At 41.5% G+C, this 23,782-nt stretch overlaps 1 protein-coding gene across 1 annotated transcript in view; it reads right to left on the bottom strand.

Annotated features, from left to right (window-relative positions):
- Positions 1 to 23,782, bottom strand: part of tmem39a (transmembrane protein 39A) — a 123,655-nt gene that overhangs the window by 11,891 nt on the left and 87,982 nt on the right. Inside the window, exons 6-7 of the mRNA XM_060898694.1 lie at positions 17,260 to 17,587; positions 16,978 to 17,165 (exon numbers count right to left, since the gene is read on the bottom strand). Coding sequence (XP_060754677.1) covers positions 16,978 to 17,165; positions 17,260 to 17,587 — 516 coding nt within the window. The remainder of the gene's footprint in view (positions 1 to 16,977; positions 17,166 to 17,259; positions 17,588 to 23,782) is intronic.

The following is a 23,782-nucleotide window of genomic DNA, read 5'->3' as shown; positions in this document are numbered from 1 at the left end:
TCGCAGATAGCTTTTTGCAGACAGTTGTGATTTATCGTTGAGCGGGGAGTAATAGGCGTGCGCGATGTTATTCACTGCCACAACGCAAGGGGGCGCGAAGTCGCTAGGAGTAGTTGGTGGGTGTGGTTAGTGGAGTGTTTATCCTCCGGTTACTTATAATGACTAGAACTGGAGTCGTATAGATGTATGTACTTCCTCACTTCCTCGATCAACCGCTCTTCGTGCTCCTCCATCTTCGCTCGTGTTTTTAAAAATGGCGGTAGTGAAAACAAACCAAACCGGGAAAGTAGGGAAGCGGAAGTGCGTGTACAGCGGATGTAGAGTGGACCAATCAGAGCCCTCTTGTCTGCGACGCTGTCTGAGAGGCTTCTGCGGTGGTCACAATTTTTGGGAGGTGCGCACAGAGCGTCTGCGAAGGGGGGGGGGGCTACGCAGACGCCATCTGCGAGGACTGCGTTGTCAGCATAAATTGGCCTTAACTCTCCAGCTGTCTATGCAAATTTAAGTTATCCGAGGACATTATGAATTCAAGCCAGAATTTTCACACTGCTTCGAGTTTGAATACTAATTAGTTTACATCTATCCATGAACAATACCTTCCAATTCCTGTGAGAATAACAATTAGACCTGACCGAGAATGTGACTTTTTTTTTTTACCAGGAACCTGGATAATTTGGTGTATATTGTGCCGGTTAGTGCCCCAAACCGGCACCATGCTCCGCCTAGGGTGAAGTTCGGCCTGTGGAACGTTCGTTCCATAAAGAACAAAACAGCTTCATTGTGTGACTTCGTGATCTCCAATCAACTTGATATTTTGGTCTTGGCTCTGTGGAGAGGATTGCGATAGCCGACTTTTCAAATACATTGCACGGTTATTCGATTGTTCATCGAACTAGAGTAAATAAAAATGGTGGAGGTGTTGCTGTAATTTTGTGCAAAGATTTTGAATTCAAATCAATCAATCATCCCGCATATGGTGCTAATGGAGTGTCTTGACAATGTAAAAGCTGGAAATAAATCTTGCGATTATCTATCGATCCCCTCCTTCGGTCAAGAACTTCATCTATGTTTTTTGAAGATTTCAGCAAGCTTATAGAAGTCGTATCGACTTTTCAGGCCTCCTGCTTAATCAGTGGAGATCTCAACTTCCATACGGATGCAAGTAATCCTGAAGTGGAACATTTTCAAGATCTTATAAACTCTGCTGATTGATATCAACATAGCTTTCCCAACTCGCACAAAGGGACACACTTTGGATCTCGTCATCACAAACCGCGAAGAACGTATTTCTCAGTCACATCATTCCTTTGATTTGCCTTCAGACCATGCTTCCATCACTTACACTTGTGTTCAAAATAATAGCAGTCCAACACGACTAACCAGATCAATCACTGTTTTTGGTGGAAATTATATTACTACATGGCAAATAATTTACCAGTAGGTGTAGTAGAGTCACAGAAAACCAACAGACCCAACATTCATGATATGCATGCTCCTGAGTCTGTGTAATCGAATAATTAAGTGAAAGGGACGTGTTCAAAATAATAGCAGTGTGGAGTTTAATTAGTGAGGTCATTCATTCTGTGAAAAAACAGATGTCAATCAGGTGGCCCTAATTTAAGGATGAAGCCAGCACATGTTGTACATGCATTTCTCTCTGAAAACCTGAGAAACATGGGTCGTTCCAGACATTGTTCAGAAGAACAGCGTGCTTTGATTAAAACGTTGATTGGAGAGGTAAAACGTATACTGTAAAGAAGTGCAGAAAATGATGGGCTGCTCAGCTAAAATGATCTCCAGTGCTTTAAAATGGACAGCAAAGCCAGAGAGACGTGGAAGAAAACAGAAGACTACCATTCGAATGGATCGAAGAACAGCCAGAATGGCAAAGACTCAGCCAGTGATCAGCTCCAGGGTGATCAAAGACGGTCTGAAGTTACCTGTGAGTACTGTGACAATTAGATGCCTGTGTGAAGCTAATCTATCGGCAAGAAGCCCCCGCAAAGTTCCACTGTTCAAAAAAAGACGTGCTGAAGAGGATACAATTTGCCAAAGAACACATCGACTGGCCTAAAGAGAAATGGAAAAACATTTTGTGGACTGATGAAAGTAAAATTGTTCTTTTTGGGTCCAAGAGCCGCAGACAGTTTTTCAGACAACCCCCAAACACTGAATTCAAGCCACAGTACACTCTGAAGACAGTGAAGCATGGTGGTGCAAGCATCATGATATGGGGATGTTTCTCTTACTGTGGTGTTGGGCCCATTTATCGCATACCAGGGATCATGGATCAGTTTGCATATATCAAAATACTTGAGGAGGTCATGTTGCCTTATGCTGAAGAGGAAATGCCCTTGAAATGGGTGTTTCAACAAGACAACGACCCCAAACACACCAGTAAGCAGCGGTCTCAAAAGTAGCCGGTCACCGGCGGCAAATCGCCGGCTATGGCTTGTTATGCCACCGGCTATTGTCAGTCGAGTCACAAAATTTAATATTAAATATTTGACAGCAAAAAAAAGTTGTGAACGTAAATTACATCCACTATGTCATGTATGTCCGTTGCCGCGTCAACTGTGTTTACATCCTCGACATGAGTGCAGCCATTACTGCCGCCTGTGTTGCCAGATTGCGCGTTTTCCCTCCCAATTTGGGCGGTTTTTAAACATATTTTGGGCTGTAAAACGTCAGCAGTATCTGGCAACATTTTTTTTTTTTTTTAACTTAATACAAGAAATTAATGGATGCCAACATTTTTGCCAAAATGGTATTTTATTTTCCATTGTTTAGGCAGCTTCAGCATCATACTGTGAGATTCTGTTCAAATTGTTTTTTTCTTCTATGAAGCCTGAGCCATTTATTTTATTAGTTTATAATTATTGTTTAATTTAGTCTTCAGGAGAGACTGCCTGCACACAGCACTAGTATTAATTGGGTTTTTTTTTCTTACATGAAAGCTGAGGCATTTATATTATATTTTAAGGTAACTTCATGTTGTGCTGTGAGGTTCTATGCACTTTAACTTTTGAACCAACAGGTGCATTTGGATAAGTAAAGCCTATTTTTCTGCATTTTTGTAGTCCTGGTAATCTTTTATATTGGTAAAGTTGTTTATAGGACCATTTCTCAGTGTCTGTTTTTTTAATCAATAGTTTTTCAGTAATAACTTAATATTTAAAGGGCAGCACGGTGGCGTAGTGGTTAGCGCTGTCGCCTCACAGCAAGAAGGTCCTGGGTTCGAGCCCCGGGGCCGGCGAGGGCCTTTCTGTGTGGAGTTTGCATGTTCTCCCCGTGTCCGCGTGGGTTTCCTCCGGGTGCTCCGGTTTCCCCCACAGTCCAAAGACATGCAGGTTAGGTTAACTGGTGACTCTAAATTGACCGTAGGTGTGAATGTGAGTGTGAATGGTTGTCTGTGTCTATGTGTCAGCCCTGTGATGACCTGGCGACTTGTCCAGGGTGTACCCCGCCTTTCGCCCGTAGTCAGCTGGGATAGGCTCCAGCTTGCCTGCGACCCTGTAGAAGGATAAAGCGGCTAGAGATAATGAGATGAGAACTTAATATTTAACATATCACTCAATTTTAAACAACCCCCGCGCCTCCCCCATAGTCTCCAAAATTTCTGTGGGAAACACTGGCGTGCGTAACAACGCTAATCAAGCTTAAGCTAGACGACCCGCCTCAAATACCCGTCCCGGATAAACGTTATCCCAATTTTAGATGGCCTGTTCCAAACCATCCCGCCCCATGAAAAATTCGTACTTGCATATCTATCTATCTATCTATCTATCTGCACGCTTTGCATGCATTATGTCTGCTGCTGGCAGACATTTTACCATTTTGCACCCTGCTGTAAATTATTTGTACCATGCTATTCTCCCAAACTTTGAAGCCCCTGAGTAAGCGAGCAGCATCAGGGTTCAAGACCAACAAAATGAAAGTTATGGAGTGGCCAGCCCAATCCCCGGACCTTAATCCGATAGAAAACTTGTGGGGTGACATCAAAAATGCTGTTTCTGAGGCAAAACCAAGAAATGCAGAGGAATTGTGGAATGTTGTCAAATCATCCTGGGCTGGAATACCTGTTCACAGGTGCCAGAAGTTCTCAGAAACCGTGGTTATACAACTAAATACTAGTTTAGTGATTCACAGGAATACTAAATCCTTAAGATTTTTTCAGTTTATACAGTAAATATTTGGAGTTTGTAATGAAAAATGCAGACACTGCTATTTTTTTGAACAGCCCAATGTTCATTTTTCTTCATTTTCTGTAAAGTAATTAAAATATTGATACATTTTTCATGTTTTGATGTAGAATATAATGTGCATTGTTCCCAATGCATGGAAATAAAAACTATTATAAGGATTTTGAGCTTTACTCACGCTTTTAAACACACTGCTATTATTTTGAACACAACTGTATTTGCATGGGCCGAGACCTCCTCTGGTTAAAGTCCGTTCCAGGAGCCACAGTGCGCGTGCCATCGACCTTGGTCATTTTGCTGAGCATTTGTCTCGTCCTCCATTACTCAACAACCTGCCTCACTCTGATCAGCAGCTGTTGATGCACGCTACTCTGAGCTGAATAACTTACTCGAAGAGCATACTCCAATCCAAGAGCACTCGACTACTTTGAGACCTCATGCACCTTGGTATTCTGATAGTTTACATGCTCTCAAACAGACTTGTAGTACTCGAGTCCAAGACTTGGACTTGAGTCTGACTCGTGCCCTAATTTTAAGGACTCGTGACTTGGACTTGAGCACTGATGACTCAGACTCGTACATTAACTGCAGTCGGACTTGTAAATTGGAAACGAGGACTGATTTTTTTCATCTCATCTCATTATCTCTAGCCGCTTTGTCCTTCTACAGGGTTCTGTAACATGCCATAGCAGTTTAGCATAAGATATTTATATCTACATTAATTTTTGTACTAATTTCGTGTAGGAGTGTCACACCTGCACACCTTGGCGCGTGCATCAGATAGACTCTCAGGCGCACTCCGAACAGTGCACGCACGCCGTAAACGACTCGCACCTGCACAGGATTAAGGCACAATCAATGCACCTATATAAAAACTGAAAACGTACGCACTTTACGAAGTATTGAGTTGCGTTGCTGATACATTACCGAGCCTTATTTCCTTGTTTGGTTTCCTGATTTCCTGTTTCTCGTCTTTGATCCTGCCGAGTCTACGAGAGCCTGTTTGTGCCTCGCTCGACCTGTTGCCTGTCTCACTGTTTTACGATTTTGCCTGCCGTTCTGGATTGTTTACTGTCTTCACTCACATTAATAAACACACCTTCTGCACTTACATCCGTCTCCCAACCGTCTCTGACAGAATACTTCACACTCCCTGATAAAGAGAAGCACATTCACTTGGTCATACGTCATGCTCAGGAACAAACTAAATGTTTAATGGCGCTAAAACAGGCACCGTCAAATGGTGCGGTTGGAGTCTTGTGCTTGGACTCGACTCAAAATTTTTGTTAAATGCCTTGGACTTGAACACTGGGGACTCGAGACTGGACTTGGACTCGAGATTTAGTGACTCAACTACAACACTACCCTCAAATGGAAGAAACGCCGATGGGAAAGAAAGTGGGTCAGGTCTGGCCTTGAAATACACAGACAAATCCACAGTGAAACTTAAAAAAAAAAAAATTATGATGCTATCAAGGAAGCAAAATGAACCTATTGCAACAAGGTTATGAATTCCAACCAGAAACAGCTGTTCCAACTAACTGTTTAATGTGAAAGATCCACTTGCTATTCATGACTCTCCTCAAGACTTCGCTCACAGATTCAGAAAATTTTTCGCAGATAAAGTCAGTGCATTTACGTCCGATCCGAAAGATCCCACCTGAAAGTCTATCTATACTCGTGGCTGAACATCCACCATTGTGCAATGTGTTTGAACCACTTACCTCAGATGCTGTAAGGAAATCACGAATGCACCTTCTAAATCCTGCTCATTAAATCCACTCCCTACGAGTATGGTGAAAACATTTATCAATGTTCTTCTACAATAAATCAATCTTCTGAATCTGGAGAGTTCCCCGATTCTCTCAAGCATGGACTTGTGACACCAGTATTGGGGGGGGGGAATCTGATATGGATCACGAGGGACTAAGTAGTACAGGTCCATCAGCAACCCCCCTTTTCTCAGGAAAGTGATTGAGCGATCAATGGCAACGCAGCTTAAAGACTACTTGGGTGCAAATGATCTTTACACCACAAATCAATCAGCATATCAAGCACACCACAGCACCGAAACGGCCATGCTACGGGTTTCTAACGACATTAACTTGGCATTCGATATCATAATGAAATTGTACTGGCAATGCCTGACTTGTCTTCAGCGTTCGACACGACTGATCATGGTATCCTTTTTAACAGGCTGAAAACTCGTTTTGGTTTAAGGAATACTGCCCTCGCCTGGATCATGTCTTATTTGTCAAATCGCACACAATGAATAGTTGTTAACCAAACTAAGTCTAGTCCATCTGCTTTGGAGTGTGGTGTTCCCCAGGGCTCAGTGTTGGGCCCATTGTTGTTCTCCTTACATGTGGCACTACTTGAAGAAATCTGTCAACATGGCCTTCAATCCATGATCTACGCTGATGCCCAAATGTACAGTGCTCAGTGTAAATGAGTACACCCCCTTTGAAAAGTAGCATTTTAAACAATATCTCAATGAACACAAACAATTTCCAAAATGTTGACAAGACAAAGTTTAATATAACATCTGTTTAACTTATAACGTGAAAGTAAGGTTAATAATTAACTTAGATTACACATTTTTCAGTTTTACTCAAATTAGGGTGGTGCAAAAATGAGTACACCCCACAACAAAAACTACTACATCTAGTGCTTTGTATGGCCTCCATGATTTTTAATGACAGCACCAAGTCTTCTAGGCATGGAATGAACAAGTTGGCGACATTTTGCAACATCAATCTTTTTCCATTCTTCAACAATGACCTCTTTTAGTGACTGGATGCTGGATGGAGAGTGATGCTCAACTTGTCTCTTCAGAATTCCCCATAGGTGTTCGATTGGGTTCAGATCCGGAGACATACTTGGCCACTGAATCACTTTCACCCTGTTCTTCTTCAGAAATCCAACAGTGGCCTTAGATGTGTGTTTAGGATCATTGTCATGTTGGAAAAGTGCACGACGACCAAGGGCACGGAGTGATAGCATCTTCTCTTTCAGTATCGAGCAATATTGTGAATTCTGTGATGCCATCAATGAAATGCAGCTCCCCGACACCAGCAGCACTCATGCAGCCCCACATAAGGACACTGCCACCACCATGTTTCACTGTAGGCACCATGCAGTTTTCTTTGTATTCTTCACCTTTGCGACGCCATACAGTTTTGAAGCTATCAGTTCCAAAAACATTTATCTTGGTCTCATCACTCCAGAGTATAGAGTCTCAGTAGTCTTCATCTTTGTCAGCATGGGCCCTGGCAAACTCTAGGCGGGCTTTTTTGTGCCTGGGCTTTAGGAGAGGCTTCTTTCGTGGACGGCATCCATGCATGCCATTCCTCTGCATTGTGCATCCGCCGTATTGTGTCACGGGAAATAGTCACCCCAGTTTGGCTTTCTACTTCTTTAGGTAACTGCAGTGAACTTGCATGCCGATTTTCTTCAACCCTTCTCATCAGAAGACGCTCCTGTCGAGGTGTTAACTTCTGTGGACGACCTGGACGTCTCTGTGAGATGGTTGCAGTTCCATCTTTCTTAAATTTTTGTACCACTTTTGCGACAGTATTCTGACTGATAAGTAAAGCTTTGCTGATCTTCTTGTAGCCTTCACCTTTGTGGTGTAAAGAAATTATTTTCTTTGGGGAATTCTGAAGAGACAAGTTGAGCATCACTCTCCATCCAGCATCCAGTCACTAAAAGAGGTCATTGTTGAAGAATGGAAAAAGATTGATGTTGCAAAATGTCGCCAACTTGTTCATTCTATGCCTAGAAGACTTGGTGCTGTCATTAAAAATCATGGAGGCCATACAAAGTACTAGATGTAGTAGTTTTTGTTGTGGGGTGTACTCATTTTTGCACCACCCTAATTTGAGTAAAACTGAAAAATGTGTAATCTAAGTTATATTATTAACCTTACTTTCACGTTATAAGTTAAACAGATGTTATATTAAACTTTGTCTTGTCAACATTTTGGAAATTGTTTGTGTTCACTGAGATATTGTTTAAAATGTTACTTTTCAAAGGGGGTGGACTCATTTACGCTGAGCACTGTACCTGGTTATGCAGCGACCAGATCAGCCATTATGTCTCAGTAAATTAGAGCTTTGTGCCAAGGATGCTGTACAGTGGATGACTAATAAGCTAGTTTGTACTGTAACTCCTCTAAAGCCGAAGTTATTCACTTCTCGTCCTGTTATCTTCTCCATAAACTGATAGAAATGGTCAATATTAATGGTGTAGAGATCAAGAGATCCAACGTACACACCTTGGGGTAACACTCGATTATTCCCTAAAGATGCATACTCTCATTAACAATCTTTGCAGGTCAGTATCGGGAGCATCTGCAACTCTCTCAACCTGCCTTGCACAGAAAATCTGATCCATGCCTTTATAACCACAAAACTGGACGATGGCAATCGCCTCCTATATGGTCTACCAGACAAGGATATTTCGAAACCTCAACGAATTCATCACTGCCGCTTGTCATGTCACCAAATCTAAGAAATCTGACATCACACCAATTCTACGTAAGCTTCACTGGCTCCCTGTATGCAAGTGCATCACCTACAAGGTTCTGCTGATCACTTACAAGGTCCTAAATGTAATGGCACCTGGATACTTGGCTGATTTGCTCACTCTACTTAAGCCAAACAGAATTCCACGATCTAATGCTAACAATATCCTACACCTATTAAGACTGAAGTTTAATACTAAGACTTATGGTTTTCACGCATTTTCCATGTGTGCGCACCCATGTTGTGGAACGATTTGCTATAACCATCTATAAACACACACTCCATCCATTGACACTTTTAAAGGAAAACTTAAGACTCTTATGTGATGCATACATTACTTTTCTTTGTGATCATTTTTTAGTCTTTGATATTTTATATGACTATCACTGCTCAATTTGCCACGTTATGAGCCTGACATCATGGTGCCAGGCTCTTAATATGTGATGAGTCTAAATATTCTTGTATTCTGAGGGCATTGAGATTTTATGATTAAATTATTATTGCGAGTCAGGGGGTGGACACCGACGACGATACACCGGTAACCTCGGTCATTTCCATAATAGATGAAGAAATGATTGCCTCCGTTTGCAAACCTTTAAATCAAATGAACTGCGATAGTGACTCAGAAGGAGAAATTTCTGATGAGAACATGCCTAAAATTAAAGCAGTCTAGGATTGCAAGTTTCTTCAGCTGATGGGACACCAGTATCATACTTTTGCTAACTGAAAGGTTACAATATTTGCATTATTTTTATGACACCGTATCAAGTGCATGCACAATGGCTCAAACTGAAATGCTGCTCACATGCACGCCACACTCAAGCTCATGAGGACTAACTGCTGTGCACCTGTTCCTGATCAGAGTGCAATCACAGCATGCTTATAAGGACTCTGAGGAAACACAGACTTTGTGGAGTACATGTGCTGTACATTGTCTTTGTATCACCCTTCTGGTTTTGACCGTTTTGTACATTTTGGATTCTTCCTTTCATTCTTGCCCCGGCTATTCTGTTTGTACCTCACATGACCCTTACCTGTTTCCTCACTCTGCTTTCGCATGACATTTTGAATCTGTTTGCCTGCCTGTTTGTAAATAAACACTCTTTCTACAAGTACATCCATCCATCCTTTACAGGAGACATAGAAAAGAGTGACTTATTTCCTTTACTTTGTAAATACTTAAAAAAGTCATAGGCAAGGGTCAGAGGTGGAACGTAGAATATCAACTTTATTTCTGAGAATGACGACCTAAAAAGCGAATTCAATCTTCCTGGTGTCTAATTTGCACCCGAAAATTTAATAAAACGGTTAAAATATACTGTTTGCGCAAACTCCGAAGGTTTGTTTATATCTCACTCACGCGCACTTTTACCGCCAGGGGACCATCGTCGTGACGTCATTCAAGGCAAACAGACTGGGAGCAGTTCTGTGTTTACTTGTGAACCGAGCACGTGTACAGACTTTGGTCGTGAGAGGTTGTGTAAAATGTCTGAAAGCGATAGCGATTTTGAAGTAGGAACTCTCCAAATTGAATATCGAGAGGTGAAACCATACATGTATGAATCTATGGCCGTTGTGAAGCAAATCGGTGAATGTGGCTCACTGGTTTGACCGTGCGGCCTCGGAATCGGACAGCGACTCGGCCGACTCTGATCGTGGTGACCCCGGACCTCAACAAGACTCGCGCCCAAAGGATTTATCCTGGTAGTTATGATAAATTCCTACTTTTGTCGTAATACTAAATAAGAGCTCTTTTGAAGAATAATTAAACCGCCCTCCCTAGTGGATATAGGTAACGATTACTTGACAGTGCGCCGGTAGGCCATATTAGCCTGCCATCCATGGTATTTCCAAGTGTCAATATTTCGGGCCTGACATCTCCTCTCGTCTATCAATGATTTTTTTTTCCCAACTACCGAGCATTTAAACGAAAAATGGAAAACAAATACCCAATACTGAAAAATTCTGCAATCAAGAACTGCACTTAAATGAGGTACATTTTTCAGTTACAACAAAGGACAAAGTGAAGTCAAAGTGCCGAATGATCAAGTGTCAAACTACTCGTCATGAACAGCCTGTGTTCATGTGTTTTTGGTCTAGCATATAAGCCAATAATTTGTGGTCGCAGTTTGTATGAAACCCACCAAACAGGGCTGGAAATGTATATACTTTTCTATTATTGCTGCAATTTCCTGTTCTAGGGATTTGTGTGTCGGAGGTATTTTTAGTGTGAATATGCAGTCTCTCATGCCACTGAGGGATGAGTTTTCGTTGTTCGTGATGCTTGTCGGAAGGAAAGTCTCTTCCATATATACGCGGAATGTCTCAAAAGGTATCCTGATTTTCACAGGTGTCGCTGTGGAAATTGTAGGGTGATGCCTACTGCAGCAGAGTGCAGATGTTGTCATTTTTATCCATCAGAAGTTGTTAGAATCCCTGAGGGTCATAAGTGCATAGTGGAGGCCCAAGGATTCCAATCAAACTGCCTGGATATTGATGTTTTGGAGGTGACCTTCCTGGAGTACAACAAGGATGAAGGTCCAGTTGGCGACAATGAGCCAAGACATGAGTGAGTATTGCAATCAGTGGGTTGTTTCAGATGAGGTATATTTTAAGTCATTAAGTGACAGAATCCAGGTCACTTGATTCTATTTTCAAAAAACATTCAGGTACATGTCAACGATATTTAAAAAAATAAAACATGAGATTTATTTTGATTCAATAAGATTTTATTACAATCCCTTTTTTTTGTTGTTGCATGAATGCCATCAGTCACTAGAAAGGGTCCATTATCAGGAGTGAAAAACTTTTACCCAAACTTTTTTTTTTCCATTTCCGTTTGAGAGTACGTCGTGCGCGTTCTGGCTGCCGCTTCTCACCAGAGCTTTATTTCTTTTTTCCTGCGTGTTTGTGTAGTTTGATGTTTGAGTGTTTTGTCCGCCGGTTGTGGTGTAGCTCCGGACCCAGTTTTGGGCGTCGGTTCCCTCCAGGCCTTGGTTCGCCGTGGGCGATGCCTGTGCTCCCAGCTGTGGACTGCAGTGAGCTCATTGCTCATTTTACATCATGGTTGTCCAGCGCTCTGCGTGATGTTCCGAGTGATGTTGCTCGGTGGTGTCGCGGCGGCTGTGCAGGCAGTTTGGGACACACCAGCGCTCTGCGTGGCGGAGCTTCTGTGCTCGCTTTGTGGATCCACGGCGTGGTGTTCGAGCGATGTTGCTGATGGCATCACGGCGGCGGTGCTGCAGATGTGGGACTTGTTTTCGTGCGCCTTTTGGTGGGACTGTGGCTGCTACACCACGGGAATTACATCCTGACCCCTACTTGGTGGACTATTTATTTATTTATTTTCTTTCTTTCCTTGTTTATAATTGTAAAGCCTCCTTGGGTTTTTTGAAAGGCGCTATATAAATTTAACTTATTATTAAAGTTTTTGTGCCCTTCTAATGCCCTGCAAAAAACATCATTTGGCAACCCCTATTAACAGTATAAACTATAGGTGACCTAGCAATGTTATCCATCAATTTAACATGACACCAGCAGATACTATAAAAGGGTAAGCCTGTTTTGACAAGCGCCTGTCGACAGCTGGTACCAATTCACCTCAGGGAATACAAAGTCGTTCAAGCCCGTATTTACCTGGCTGCCAACCCTCTCGCTTCGCGCGCACAATCCACTCTCTCCACCTCTTCTCCTCTCTCGGAAAAAGGTAAAAACTTGTTCCTGAACCGGTCCCGTTGTTACAGTTCACTGCACAACAATAAGGCATGCTTTTTCTTTGGAAACTCCCGAACGCACGTCTGCACTCAAGCTGAACGGCAATGCAAGTAAACAGAAGTGGACTCCACTCAAGTGATTTGTTTGCCTTGAATGACGTCACGCGCCGAGTGGTCACGAAAATCGCCGCGATCCGTGCTAACTTATTTTAATTATTACTTAACAATACTTCTTGGGACCAGAAGAAAATTACAGAGGGCTTTTTTTTAACATATAAAGCTTCAAATGTGCATAAATTGAAAACCTTTGCCTATGACCTTTAAGTGAATTAAACGTCAATACAAATTATATACAGTCTTATTTTACGCGAGAGTGAGTAGGGCTGGGAATCAATCCAGATTTCCTGGATTGATTCGATTCTGATTCATAAGGTCACGATCCGATTCGATATCGATCTACTTAGATATTGCTGGATTGTCACTTTAAAGTAAAAACTGTCCCTATTGACAGGAACAGCCCCATATGTGTTTGTGCATGTATCTGTGTATGTGTAAGAGGGACACACAGAGAGAGAAGAGTCAAGGATTTATTTTGGAATGAAAAAAATCCAGGTTTTATTTGAATTCTCAATCAAAACCATGACATTCGGTGGCCCTCTTTTGGTTGAATAACATACCCATGGCAGGGTTTCTGACCACAAAGGGGGAGGAAAAAAAAAAAAAAAAGCACCTCAGCAACCACAGCAATTGTGTAAGAAATGATGCTTGACTGATAAGTCTCAGAGTGTAACCATGACAGTTGGTGGCCATCTTTTGGTTGATAAATGGCCCTTTTCCACTACCCTTTTTCAGCTCACTTCAGCCCGACACGGCTCGCGTTTCGACTACCTCAGAGCAGCACGACTCGGCTTGCTTCAGCCCTACTCAGCACCCAAAACTCGCACGGTTTTGGAGTAGGGCTGAAGTGAGCCAAACCGAGCCGAGTGGGGCTAGGGGCGTGAGCAGACACTCCCCTGTGCACTGATTGGTGAGGAGGAGTGTCCTCACATGCCCACACACGCCCCGCGAGCACGCTGGGATCTGTAAACCTGGAAAAAGAAGAATTACGAATTACGAGAATTTCTGAAGCCTTATGTGCCTCGCCTCATCTATACGCTCTTGCCAGTATCTGTTGGCGTTGTCGGTGACAACAAGCCACAGCACCAAGACCAGCAACACTAACGACTCCATGTCCTCCATGTTTATTGTTTACTATCCGGGTCGTGAGACTACCGCTTAAAAGGTCACTGTTTGCGCCGCCTAACGACATCGCGTGACGTCCACCCACTTTCGCTAACTCCACCCAATGTGTCCACCCACTTCCAGCCAGCACAGTTCAGCGCGGTTGTAGTCAAAATGCAACTCCAACAGCCCCGCTCAGCTCGACTCAGCACGGCACGGCTCAGCCCGACTCCGCCGCGTTGGTAGTGGAAAAGCGGCAAAACATACCCATGGCAGGATTAAAACAATGACCACAAAGAAAATAAAAAACAGTAGCTCAGCAACCACAGCAAAGTGTAAGAAATTATGCTTGACTGATAAGACTCCTAGTCTTCAGGAATTGTGTAATTTTTCTGGAGAAAAAGGAGCTGGTCTACGTGCTGTGGAGTGAGGCAGCTCCTTTGAGCAGTAGTCAGATGAGACACGGTATTTCTTGAGGTCCAGCAGTCGCAGGTCAACGCCACCCTCTCGGCAGACTTCAGCGAATGTGCAAGTGTGTCTTTTGTTTTCGCATACATTTTTGGGATAACAGTTTCGCTCAAATGTTTGCGACTGGGCAGGACATAGCGTGGTTCCAGTCTCTTCGCCAGTAGTTTGAATCCAGCATTTTCTTTTTTTTTTTTAAGATTTTTTTTTGGGCTTTTTGCACCTTTATTGGATAGGACAGTGTAGAGACAGGAAATGAGCGGGAGAGAGAGAGACGGGAAGGGATCGGGAAATGACCTCGGGCCGGAATCGAACCCGGGTCGCCCGCATTCATGGTATGGCGCCTTAACCACCTGAGCCACGACGCCCCCGAATCCAGCATTTTCTACGACACTGTAGGGGCGTAGGTCTTTACTAATAAATATTCCGACACCCTCGGTTATGCTCAAGGCATGCTGAGAATTTGAAGGAAATTTAACATCAAATGGCTTCTCCAGTGCAGTTTGATTCGCCGCAGGTTTAGCTGAAACTGTCGGCATGGTGCCTGGATAAGTGGTTGCGGAGATTGGTTGTACTGTATTGCCACTATATTTTACCTCTATGTGGCACAGTTTTGTTCTGTCGAGTTCGTCTCCGTCCTCGTAACGTTTGAATCCAAAGTAATGCCATACATCAGCTTTCAGGCCAGGCGGTGATTTTAGCTGTGCAGTTTCAGCCATCTCGCGTTCTTAAGTTTCGGTTTCGTTTGCCGGCACCCGCTTTTTATAGCGGTCCTTGCGCGGTCGAGAAAATGGTGCCTATAGCCACCTGGAAGAGATCGATCCGCACATTTTTGAATCGATCTCGTATTTTTTGAACGTGAATCGATATCGGGTCGTGGATCGATCTTTTGAACCCAGCCCTAAGAGTGAGTGAGTGAGTGGTGTGACAAGTGGGTTCATTTCAGTATTACAAACTTCTCGGTGTAAAACTATTTGGACGTCCCCCAAGGAGTTCGTCATAGCGGGGTTGCAGTGTATTAGTTTTATTCAACATGAATACTGATGGAAAAAAAAAAAGACTCAAATGGAAGGAGAAAACCACAGTTATAAGTGTACTTTAACAGTGCTTTCCCTTGCCTTTTTGGCCAGAGAAATTTTATTTGCATTTAAACTGTTGCTTTCGTTGATAAAGAAGGAAAGCAGGGTTTTCTGGTGTCTCAGTATCGCTGAAGCAAGGTGTCAGTTTGTAAGACTATGCTTTTTCCATAGCATTATCAAGATTCAAGAGAGCTTTACTGTTGACGTGTCCATATACAAGTATACTAGGGTTGCACTGAATCCAAGATTCGGTTTCGGATTCGGCCGAATCTTGGCCTTTTTAAAGGGGTTCGGTTTTGGCCGAACCCTAGAGCGCCGACCGAACCGAATCCTACGTGCGGCGGACGTGCATGTGATTACGTCGTCAATGTTTAGGAGAAGATAGCCTCCATTGTGCTTGCAGTCGAAATCGAAAATGGAAGCAGTGAGCCGAAAGAGTGTTGTGTGGCAGTACTTTCAAGTGAAAGAGGGAGATTCAAGTCGCGCAACACGCACACTTTGCAGTACAGAGTTGTCTCGTGGTGGGAAAGATGCTAAACAGTACACAACATCTCCGCTGTTAAAACATCTTCGCTCAAAGCATCCGACGGAGTACGAGTTGTGCATGGCCGAATCTAACGTCAGTGAGGCTTCAGGTACCGCAACCGCACAGTCACAGATAAAAAGTGCTACTCAGACCACCATTACCAACACTAGCTATAGAACTAGGTTGTTAATAAAATAGCCTACGTGGAGACATGTTCGAGTTTTTTGTGCTACACTTTGTTTAATGTATCTAATTAAGCCTACAGTTGTAAGTGCTTGAAATTGAAGTGAAACTGCCTAAAATTTATGTTCCATGAGTGTAAGCATTAAACATGATCAAGATGCCCAGTAAGTTTTTTTCCTGAGGAAAACAGATTCAGCATTAAATATCACCTTTTTGTTTGAAAATTAAGTAGGCTTACATGTATGCAAGAGTTAAAATGTAAATGTGCTATGTTTTGCTGCACTCTATCTGCAGAGATTCTTTTTTTTTTTTTTTTTGCTTTTTTTGGTTCAATAAAGAGCACTTTAGCAATGGCTCACTGTTACTGACAGGCCTTATTCTTTTAGCAATAATGTCACGTTTTGCTCTTTTTCTTTGTTCTTTATAATGGACAGTATACTAAAGCCTGTACACTGAATGACTTTAAGCTGAAAATTTCAGTGGTGTTCTCCAAGTGTGACTATTCAAATACAAAATAGTGGCAGAAGTTATTGCCTGTTTTTACAGTTTAAAATAATAATAAAAAAATATTCCTTCTGGATAAAGTATCTCTATCTTACTATTAAGAAAAGGAAATGTGCAATGTTTTTCACTGCATTATAATGTACTAGCTAATGTTCGGAGTAGGATTCGGTATTCGGTTTCAGATTCGGCCGAATCTTAAGCAGTGGATTCGGTATTCGGCAGAACCTTAAAAATCAGGATTCGGTACATCCCTGAAGTATACAGTGCACTGAAATGCCATTTCCCTCAGGTTCCCCATGGTGCATTTATAGAGAAAACAGTAGATTACAAAACAAGGTACACAAAACCATCTATAGCTATCCAAGTAGACATTTAGCTATCTAAACAGAGGTACTGATTAAATATCAGAGGCACTAAACCATGGTATCTTGAAGAGACTTTCAGAATCAATAAAGCTCATCAGGTTACATCTTTACTAAATGCTGCTACTGGTCCAGTCACCATGGTTTACCAGGCAGAGCCTAAATACAAAGAATTGTTATTGCTATTAACACTCACGTGTGTTGTGGCGCGTTGCTGTAGGAGCCGTGCTCGAGTCGCTGCCAGCGGCCCAGATGTGCAGCTGAGCGGTGCAGCAAGTCGCAGTAGCTGGGGGGGAGCAACTGACTCATCAGCATTACGAATGCGTTGATCCACACCATGATCAAGTGTTCACATGACCAGCGCATGTCATAGTACTGTGTTTTCTGCGGATGGGGGAGACACACACACACCTTTATAATTGACAGTTCAATAAATGAAGTTGATTCTTGCCGAAGTGTCATTCCGTGACTCAGTCACCTGGACGAAACAGAGCGGTAAGAAGGCCACGTAGTAGGCGCTGAACAGCGAATTGAAGAGCACCTCTTTGATGCGACGGTTAAAGTCACTCTTGAGCTCCTCCACCTCACTACGTATGAGCTCCGGAGAGGGCGGGCACGTGTGGGCGGGAACATGGGTGGGGCTGAAGAACTGCTCCCGCAGGTTCTCACGCACAAGCGCCAAGAAGTCCTTGGGTCGCTGCAGAGAGCTGTCCGTCCCGTCCTGCTCTGAAAACGAGCAGTCTGTCGGCGCTTGCTGAGTTCGACCCTCTTGGTGAAAGCAGCACAGCGGCACATACACACCGAATCTGGGAAGGAGGGAGGGACGACACCAGAAATGTGTAATGCTCTTTATAACATTTTTCATGTGTATTAATACACAGAACTGCAAGTCACTCAACATGAACATGAATTTAGGAAACATTTTTAAAAAAAAGAAGTCACATGGAACATAATGTTACATTTTTGTACGACACCAAACTTGAGTGCGATATTAAATATCCAGCAAAGTCTGAATAAAATTTATAAAAAGGAGAGAAACGATAGCCGAGCAAAGCTCCATACTTAAGAGAATATGGCAAAGCATCAACCTGATTTTTGATGGCTTTTGCGACCATACGATGTCCATATAAACGAATTATCATCTACGTGCACCACCACAGGGAACCTGATTTTAAGTGCAAGGCAATGGAACGTACATGTGCAGTAGCCAGAGCAACCGGATTTGATTTCAAATCCATGTCTGAAACATCATCTTGTTCTGGTATGTGTGTCTCTTCCCATTCAAGGAGACTGGGACCTGGTCTTGTACGACTGAAAACAACTGCCTGGGAACATCGGCAAGAAAATGAAACCATATTTGAATTATTTGGTCATATCGGTTTTATGAAGAAATTTGCACTCCGAAAAGAAACCAGTCAGAATTATGGGTGTTCAACAGAGCTGGTGTGTGGGTGGGTGGGTGGGTGGGTGGGCATTTCCCCCATTATGTGTTTAAGTTTTATTTTGAATCAAGAATTGAGATAATACACCTGGAATTAGTATCAAAACTGAAGTTCTAGCATTGTAACAACCCTCGAGCACACGACGGTCACAAACGCACTTAAAACACCGGTTTGCGAGATTGCTGTGCAACATTTTTGTGGACAAGTGACACCTGCTTTGTGACTGGTGGGGATAAAGCTGATCTGAACTCGCCTTAGTTGAACGTAGAAACGCCCAAGAGTGGTTATCACACTGATGTGTACACATCATTCTCCCGAGACAGCAGTTTTACTTATCACATCTGTACTGTATGGAACAGTTTGTACTTTGCTCCCTATTGTCATGTGTTGCCCCATAGTCTACAGACAGATAAATAATGGAGATAATAAAATAATGACTTCAGGTCGGTGATTTAGCAAAGATGTGAAAGAAAATCAATAGCTCGGTAACAGGAGACTTGGAGTGAATTCAGACTGAAACTTTACATACTACTGTGTCAGACTGCACAACAAAATCTGATTACATTCGGGACTATTACTACTAAATAAACACAACCGTGCCAGCATAGCAAATGGCCCAGGAAGATCTTTGACTCTGATTAGGCAAAAAAAAAAAAAAAAAAAAAAAAAAAAAAGTGTGTTTGAGGTAACATGAAATACTAAAATCAGGTCGGTAGGTAGGAAAAAGTTTTTTTTTCTTAAATTTTTTTTATTTTGTTCGAAAAAATTAACACAAGTAAACTTCTTACAAAATAGTATTTTGGCACAGAATCCTTTATACTACACATCATAAAATAAAAGTGTTTTAAATCTTTAAACGAATAAAAAAAAATATCGCAAGAGCTCGAGTTATGATCTACGGAAGCGTATTGCTGCCACACTCAAAAAAAAAAATTGGCTTAGAATCAAGTAATTATGTGAAAAGATATTGTTAAAGTTATCACGTTTTTACAATATATTTATCATGTAATAACATAACATCACGTAATTTCATGATACGAACTTATCACGTTATTTCATGATATTTTCATGTAATAACGTGAAAATAATGTCCTAGGCTAGGCTACTTCCATTAAAAGCAGACGGCCTAGCCTAGCCTACTGTAGAACTTGGGTTGAGCAAAAACACCGAGCAAAAACATGGCTGAATCCTGAATGACTACTATTTGTATAAAAATGGGACTACATAGACGGCAAAACGTAGTGTTTTCCCTGCCATGGAAGTGCACTTGTATACTGAAGAGGAAGCAATCTGCATTACAGCCGTGAATGAGGATTCAAAATGGCGGCTTGGCTCAGTTTTCCCTTCCTCCTTCAGTATACAAGTGCGCTTCCATGTTTATGCAGGAGGGCTGATAGAAGTGGCGAAACATTTTACTTTTTATCGTTTCTTTCACAACTTGAATGCGTTGAAACAAAAAATTATGACAAACTAACGCCGTTTACACTAAAATACTGAGGGAAATTTGTAATAAAAACTTTACGGTCAGCAATTTCGACGCGGAAATTCTCGATCAGTCGGGTTACCGGAAACACACTATTTTTTGGCCTTAGCTCCTCTATATTTAGTGGAAATTACAGAGGAAGGAAGATTTGCATTCAAACAAAACGAAAACATGAAGTTTCCATCATACAATAGATTTTTTTTTTTTGTGGGCCTATTAACCTGCAGTAAAGCTCTGCACAATCAGTTAAATTAAATGACCTCATCGGACGGGTGGTTGTCTTCTTTTTGAGGACAAAAAAATAAATAAAAAGAAACTTCCATTTGCGTAGGTGGTCTGCAATAACATCAGCATGCACTTGTACGAGTTAGCACTCAGAAAATTCCCCAAAAGTGCACTCCTTTTTGCCCCAAAAATTGAACGATGAGCTAAGAGACATGGTTCAGGTCAAGTGAAACGGAATTTTTTTTTTTTTAGTGAAATAAAATCTTTGAGATGACCATCACAGTCAGCCGGCTAGTTTGATACTAAAGACAAGCGTGGAAATGTCTATGGTTTTGCCACTTTGTAGCTCAAATAAATGGAGATCAGATATGATATTTGGATTCCTCACTTTTGCTCCTCCTACTCAAGCGAGTAGGACGCTTCTTTGCTTTGCTCCTGCTTTCTTGATCTTTATTTCTATACTTTCTCATTTAATTTCCACAATTTTTTTCATTTTATTTTTCATCTTTATAAGCTTTTAATTTAATTTTAATTTAATTTCCACTATTTTTTTTCATTTTATTTTTCATCTTTATAAGATAAGTTAGTTTTTAAAACAAAATGCCAGGGAGCAAAAAATCCTGCAGAAAATGCATGGAACTAGAACAGAGGATTTCTATTCTGGAATCAAAGATTGATGCTCTGCCAAAGACGGACGAATTAAAAGCGATATCTCAGGAAAGGAGTACAGAAACAGTGGCTGAGAATGCAGAGATTGCACTCCGACAGACCGATGGCATTGCAGATCAAGTGGATGAATTCATCAATCAAGCTGGGCAAAATGTGAATACAGAAAACTGGCAAATGATGGGTGGCAAGCCCAAAAATAAAAACAGAAGAGTAATTACTTCAACACCAGCTCGTTCTACAAATTACAATAGGATCTACAATCCGATGGAAAATCCACAGCCCATAAGGCTTCAGAACAAATTTGAATGTCTCAGGGATGTGGAAGAGGATTTTTCAAGCGGACAAACACATTGTAAAAAGAGATCGCACCAGGATCGAAGAGCTGTGGGAAGAGGCAAAAAGCAGCTCGTAACACCACCTGATCCCACAACCCTTGTTCTTGGTGATTCCACTGTAAGACAATTAAAAGGTTATGGGATGATTATTTGTTGCCTTCCAAATGCATCCATCTCTGACACCAAAGACAGCATTTTGAAACTCATGTCCGAGCATAAAACTATTAAACGTATTGTTGTGCATGTGGGAGCAAATGATGTTTTCAGAGAACAGCTGTTTGTCCAAGATGATTTCAGAAAACTTTTTTCTGAGCTCTATAAGACTGGAATTCAATCTTTTATCAGTGGCCCACTCCCAGCGAGAGGAAGTTTTGCTTTTTCTCAACTCTTCAGTCTTAACACCTGGCTTGGAAAAACTTGTTCTTCATTTGGTATGAACTTCATAGACAATTTTAACCTTTTCTGGAATCGCAGAGAATTTTACAAGCCAAATAGCACTGAACTCAGCTGGATTGGAGCCAAAGTCTTAATAGACCATTACAGACTTGCAATCTTTTCTCAGCCAGCATTGAGGAAAACAGTTGATAAGATGTTGCAGACTGACATAGTTACAAAGCCTAAACAATCATCTTTGCAAGTCGTCATCAAGGACACACAGACATCTGACCTACAAGACTGCCAACATTCAAAGACAGACTGCCAAAAATCAGAGGACCCCATTTCGTCATCTCTATCTTCCCCCCGGATGGATTTCCCAAATAGCATGAAAAAATTGCTCCCAATGGCTACACACTCTTTTTCCAGCCCAAATCTGTCGCGACAAGCAGTGTACCCAGTTCATCAAAATTGTGTTCGCCCAGGACTTTCAGCTGGCTACAAATCTTTTTCACCATCCAAAAGATAGATGTCATCTCCAATCCTTTCACCCTCAAACCAAATGGAACATTTAGAAAGTCTTGTTTGATGTACTCTGGGTCCTTGCGAATGGGTGTAGTTTTGAAAACCAGCTGGGACCCAATGTGCCTATGCCATTCTCTCTTCCTGTGTTGATAAGAAATAGAAAACATGGAGCACATTTAACCCTGGGGGTGAACCAATCTAATCTCCTTCCTGTTTTAAAACAACATCAGAGTGCACAAGCAGATATTACTTCTAGACTTTCTGTAAAGCTAGCTCTTCTGAACATTAGATCACTTTTAAACAAGTCATTTTTAATTAATGATCTTATTTGCAAACACAATCTTGATTTTTTGCTTCTAACTGAAACTTGGCTGGATCAAGCAAATAGTGCTTCCACCCTTATTGAAGCAGCTCCCCCAAATTTTAATTTTTTGAATGTTACCTGACAAGGGAAAGGTGGAGGGATCGCAAATATATTCAAAGTCTCTTTTCAATGTAAACAATCCTCACTTGGTGATTTTACGTCCTTTGAACACTTATGTGCACTTGTTACATGCTCTCCTAACATATTATTATTAACTATTTATAGGCCTCCGAGACATTCAGCCAAAGTCTTTCTTGAAGAGTTTGGTGAACTGTTATCAGTCATTTGCTTAGAGTTTGATTGTCTTATTATATCTGGGGATTTTAACTTGCATGTAGATAATACTGATAACATTTATGCCAAAGAACTACTTGCAATTATTGACAACTTCAACCTAGTACAACATGTACAGGGGCCGACCCACTCTCGTGGTCATACTCTTGACCTCGTCATCACAAAGGGTCTTACTGTTTCTACTACTGTTGTTGACCTGGCCTTATCTGATCATTTCTGTGTTTTCTTTGAAGTTTCTATGTCTCCTCACATTCAGAACAGCTCAACGACTATAGGTAGGAGAGTCATAAAAGACAACACATGTGCTCTCTTTGAGCAAGCTCTCTCTCAGAACTCAACCAAAATGTCAGACTTTGTAGATGATTTACTGGAAATTTTTAATTTAAATATGACCCAAATTATGGATGATATTGCTCCATTCAAAATCAAAAGAGTCAATGATAAGCAGAAAGCACCATGGAAGCAGTACCCGGCTGTTAAACTGCTAGAGAGAGAATGTAGAAAGACTGAAAGAAAATGGCGCAAATCTAAACTTCACATCCATTATCAAATCCATAAAGAGATGCTTTGTAATTATAATTATGAAATTCGTAAAGCAAGACAGTCTTTCTTCTCCAACATCAGCAGGAATATGAACAATGCCCGTGTGCCATTTTCAACAGTAGAGAAGATAACTAATCCCCCACCACAATTAGCACCTGAACTTCTCAGTTAATAAATGTAATGAGTTTGCATCCTTCTTCAAAGGTAAAATTGATAAAATATGGCAGAATATTCCTCATAATATATCTCAGTTGCAAAAAATTGAAAAACTGCAATCACCAATAACACAGATAGATAACTTCAACACAATGTCAGAATTTTGTTTAATTGAGACTCTTGAAAAAACTGTACAAAATCTCAGTTCCTCAACATCTGAATTGGACATTCTGCCCACCAACTTTTTTAAGTCTGTTCTTCATCTTAGAATTACAGATGTGCTTCAAATTATAAATACATCCCTAGAGACTGGCGTTGTTCCTGTGTCCCTAAAAAAAGCCGTTGTAAAGCCCCTACTTAAAAAGAATAATCTGGATCCTTCAGTATTAAATAACTACAGGCCAATATCAAATTTACCATTCATCGGGAAAATCCTTGAAAAAAATTGTCTTCAATCAATTAACTGCCTTCTTGATATCAAACAGCCGTTTTGATAATTTTCAGTCAGGATTTCGTGCCAATCATAGCACTGAAACAGCGCTGATTAAAGTTATAAATGACATACGTCTTAATACTGATGCAGGCAAAAC

This window comes from Neoarius graeffei, chromosome 18, assembly GCF_027579695.1.
Source record: "Neoarius graeffei isolate fNeoGra1 chromosome 18, fNeoGra1.pri, whole genome shotgun sequence".
NCBI classification, from domain to species: domain Eukaryota; kingdom Metazoa; phylum Chordata; class Actinopteri; order Siluriformes; family Ariidae; genus Neoarius; species Neoarius graeffei.
The sequence above is the reverse complement of the archived record's forward strand: the minus strand, read 5'-3'. Positions and strand labels throughout refer to the sequence as shown.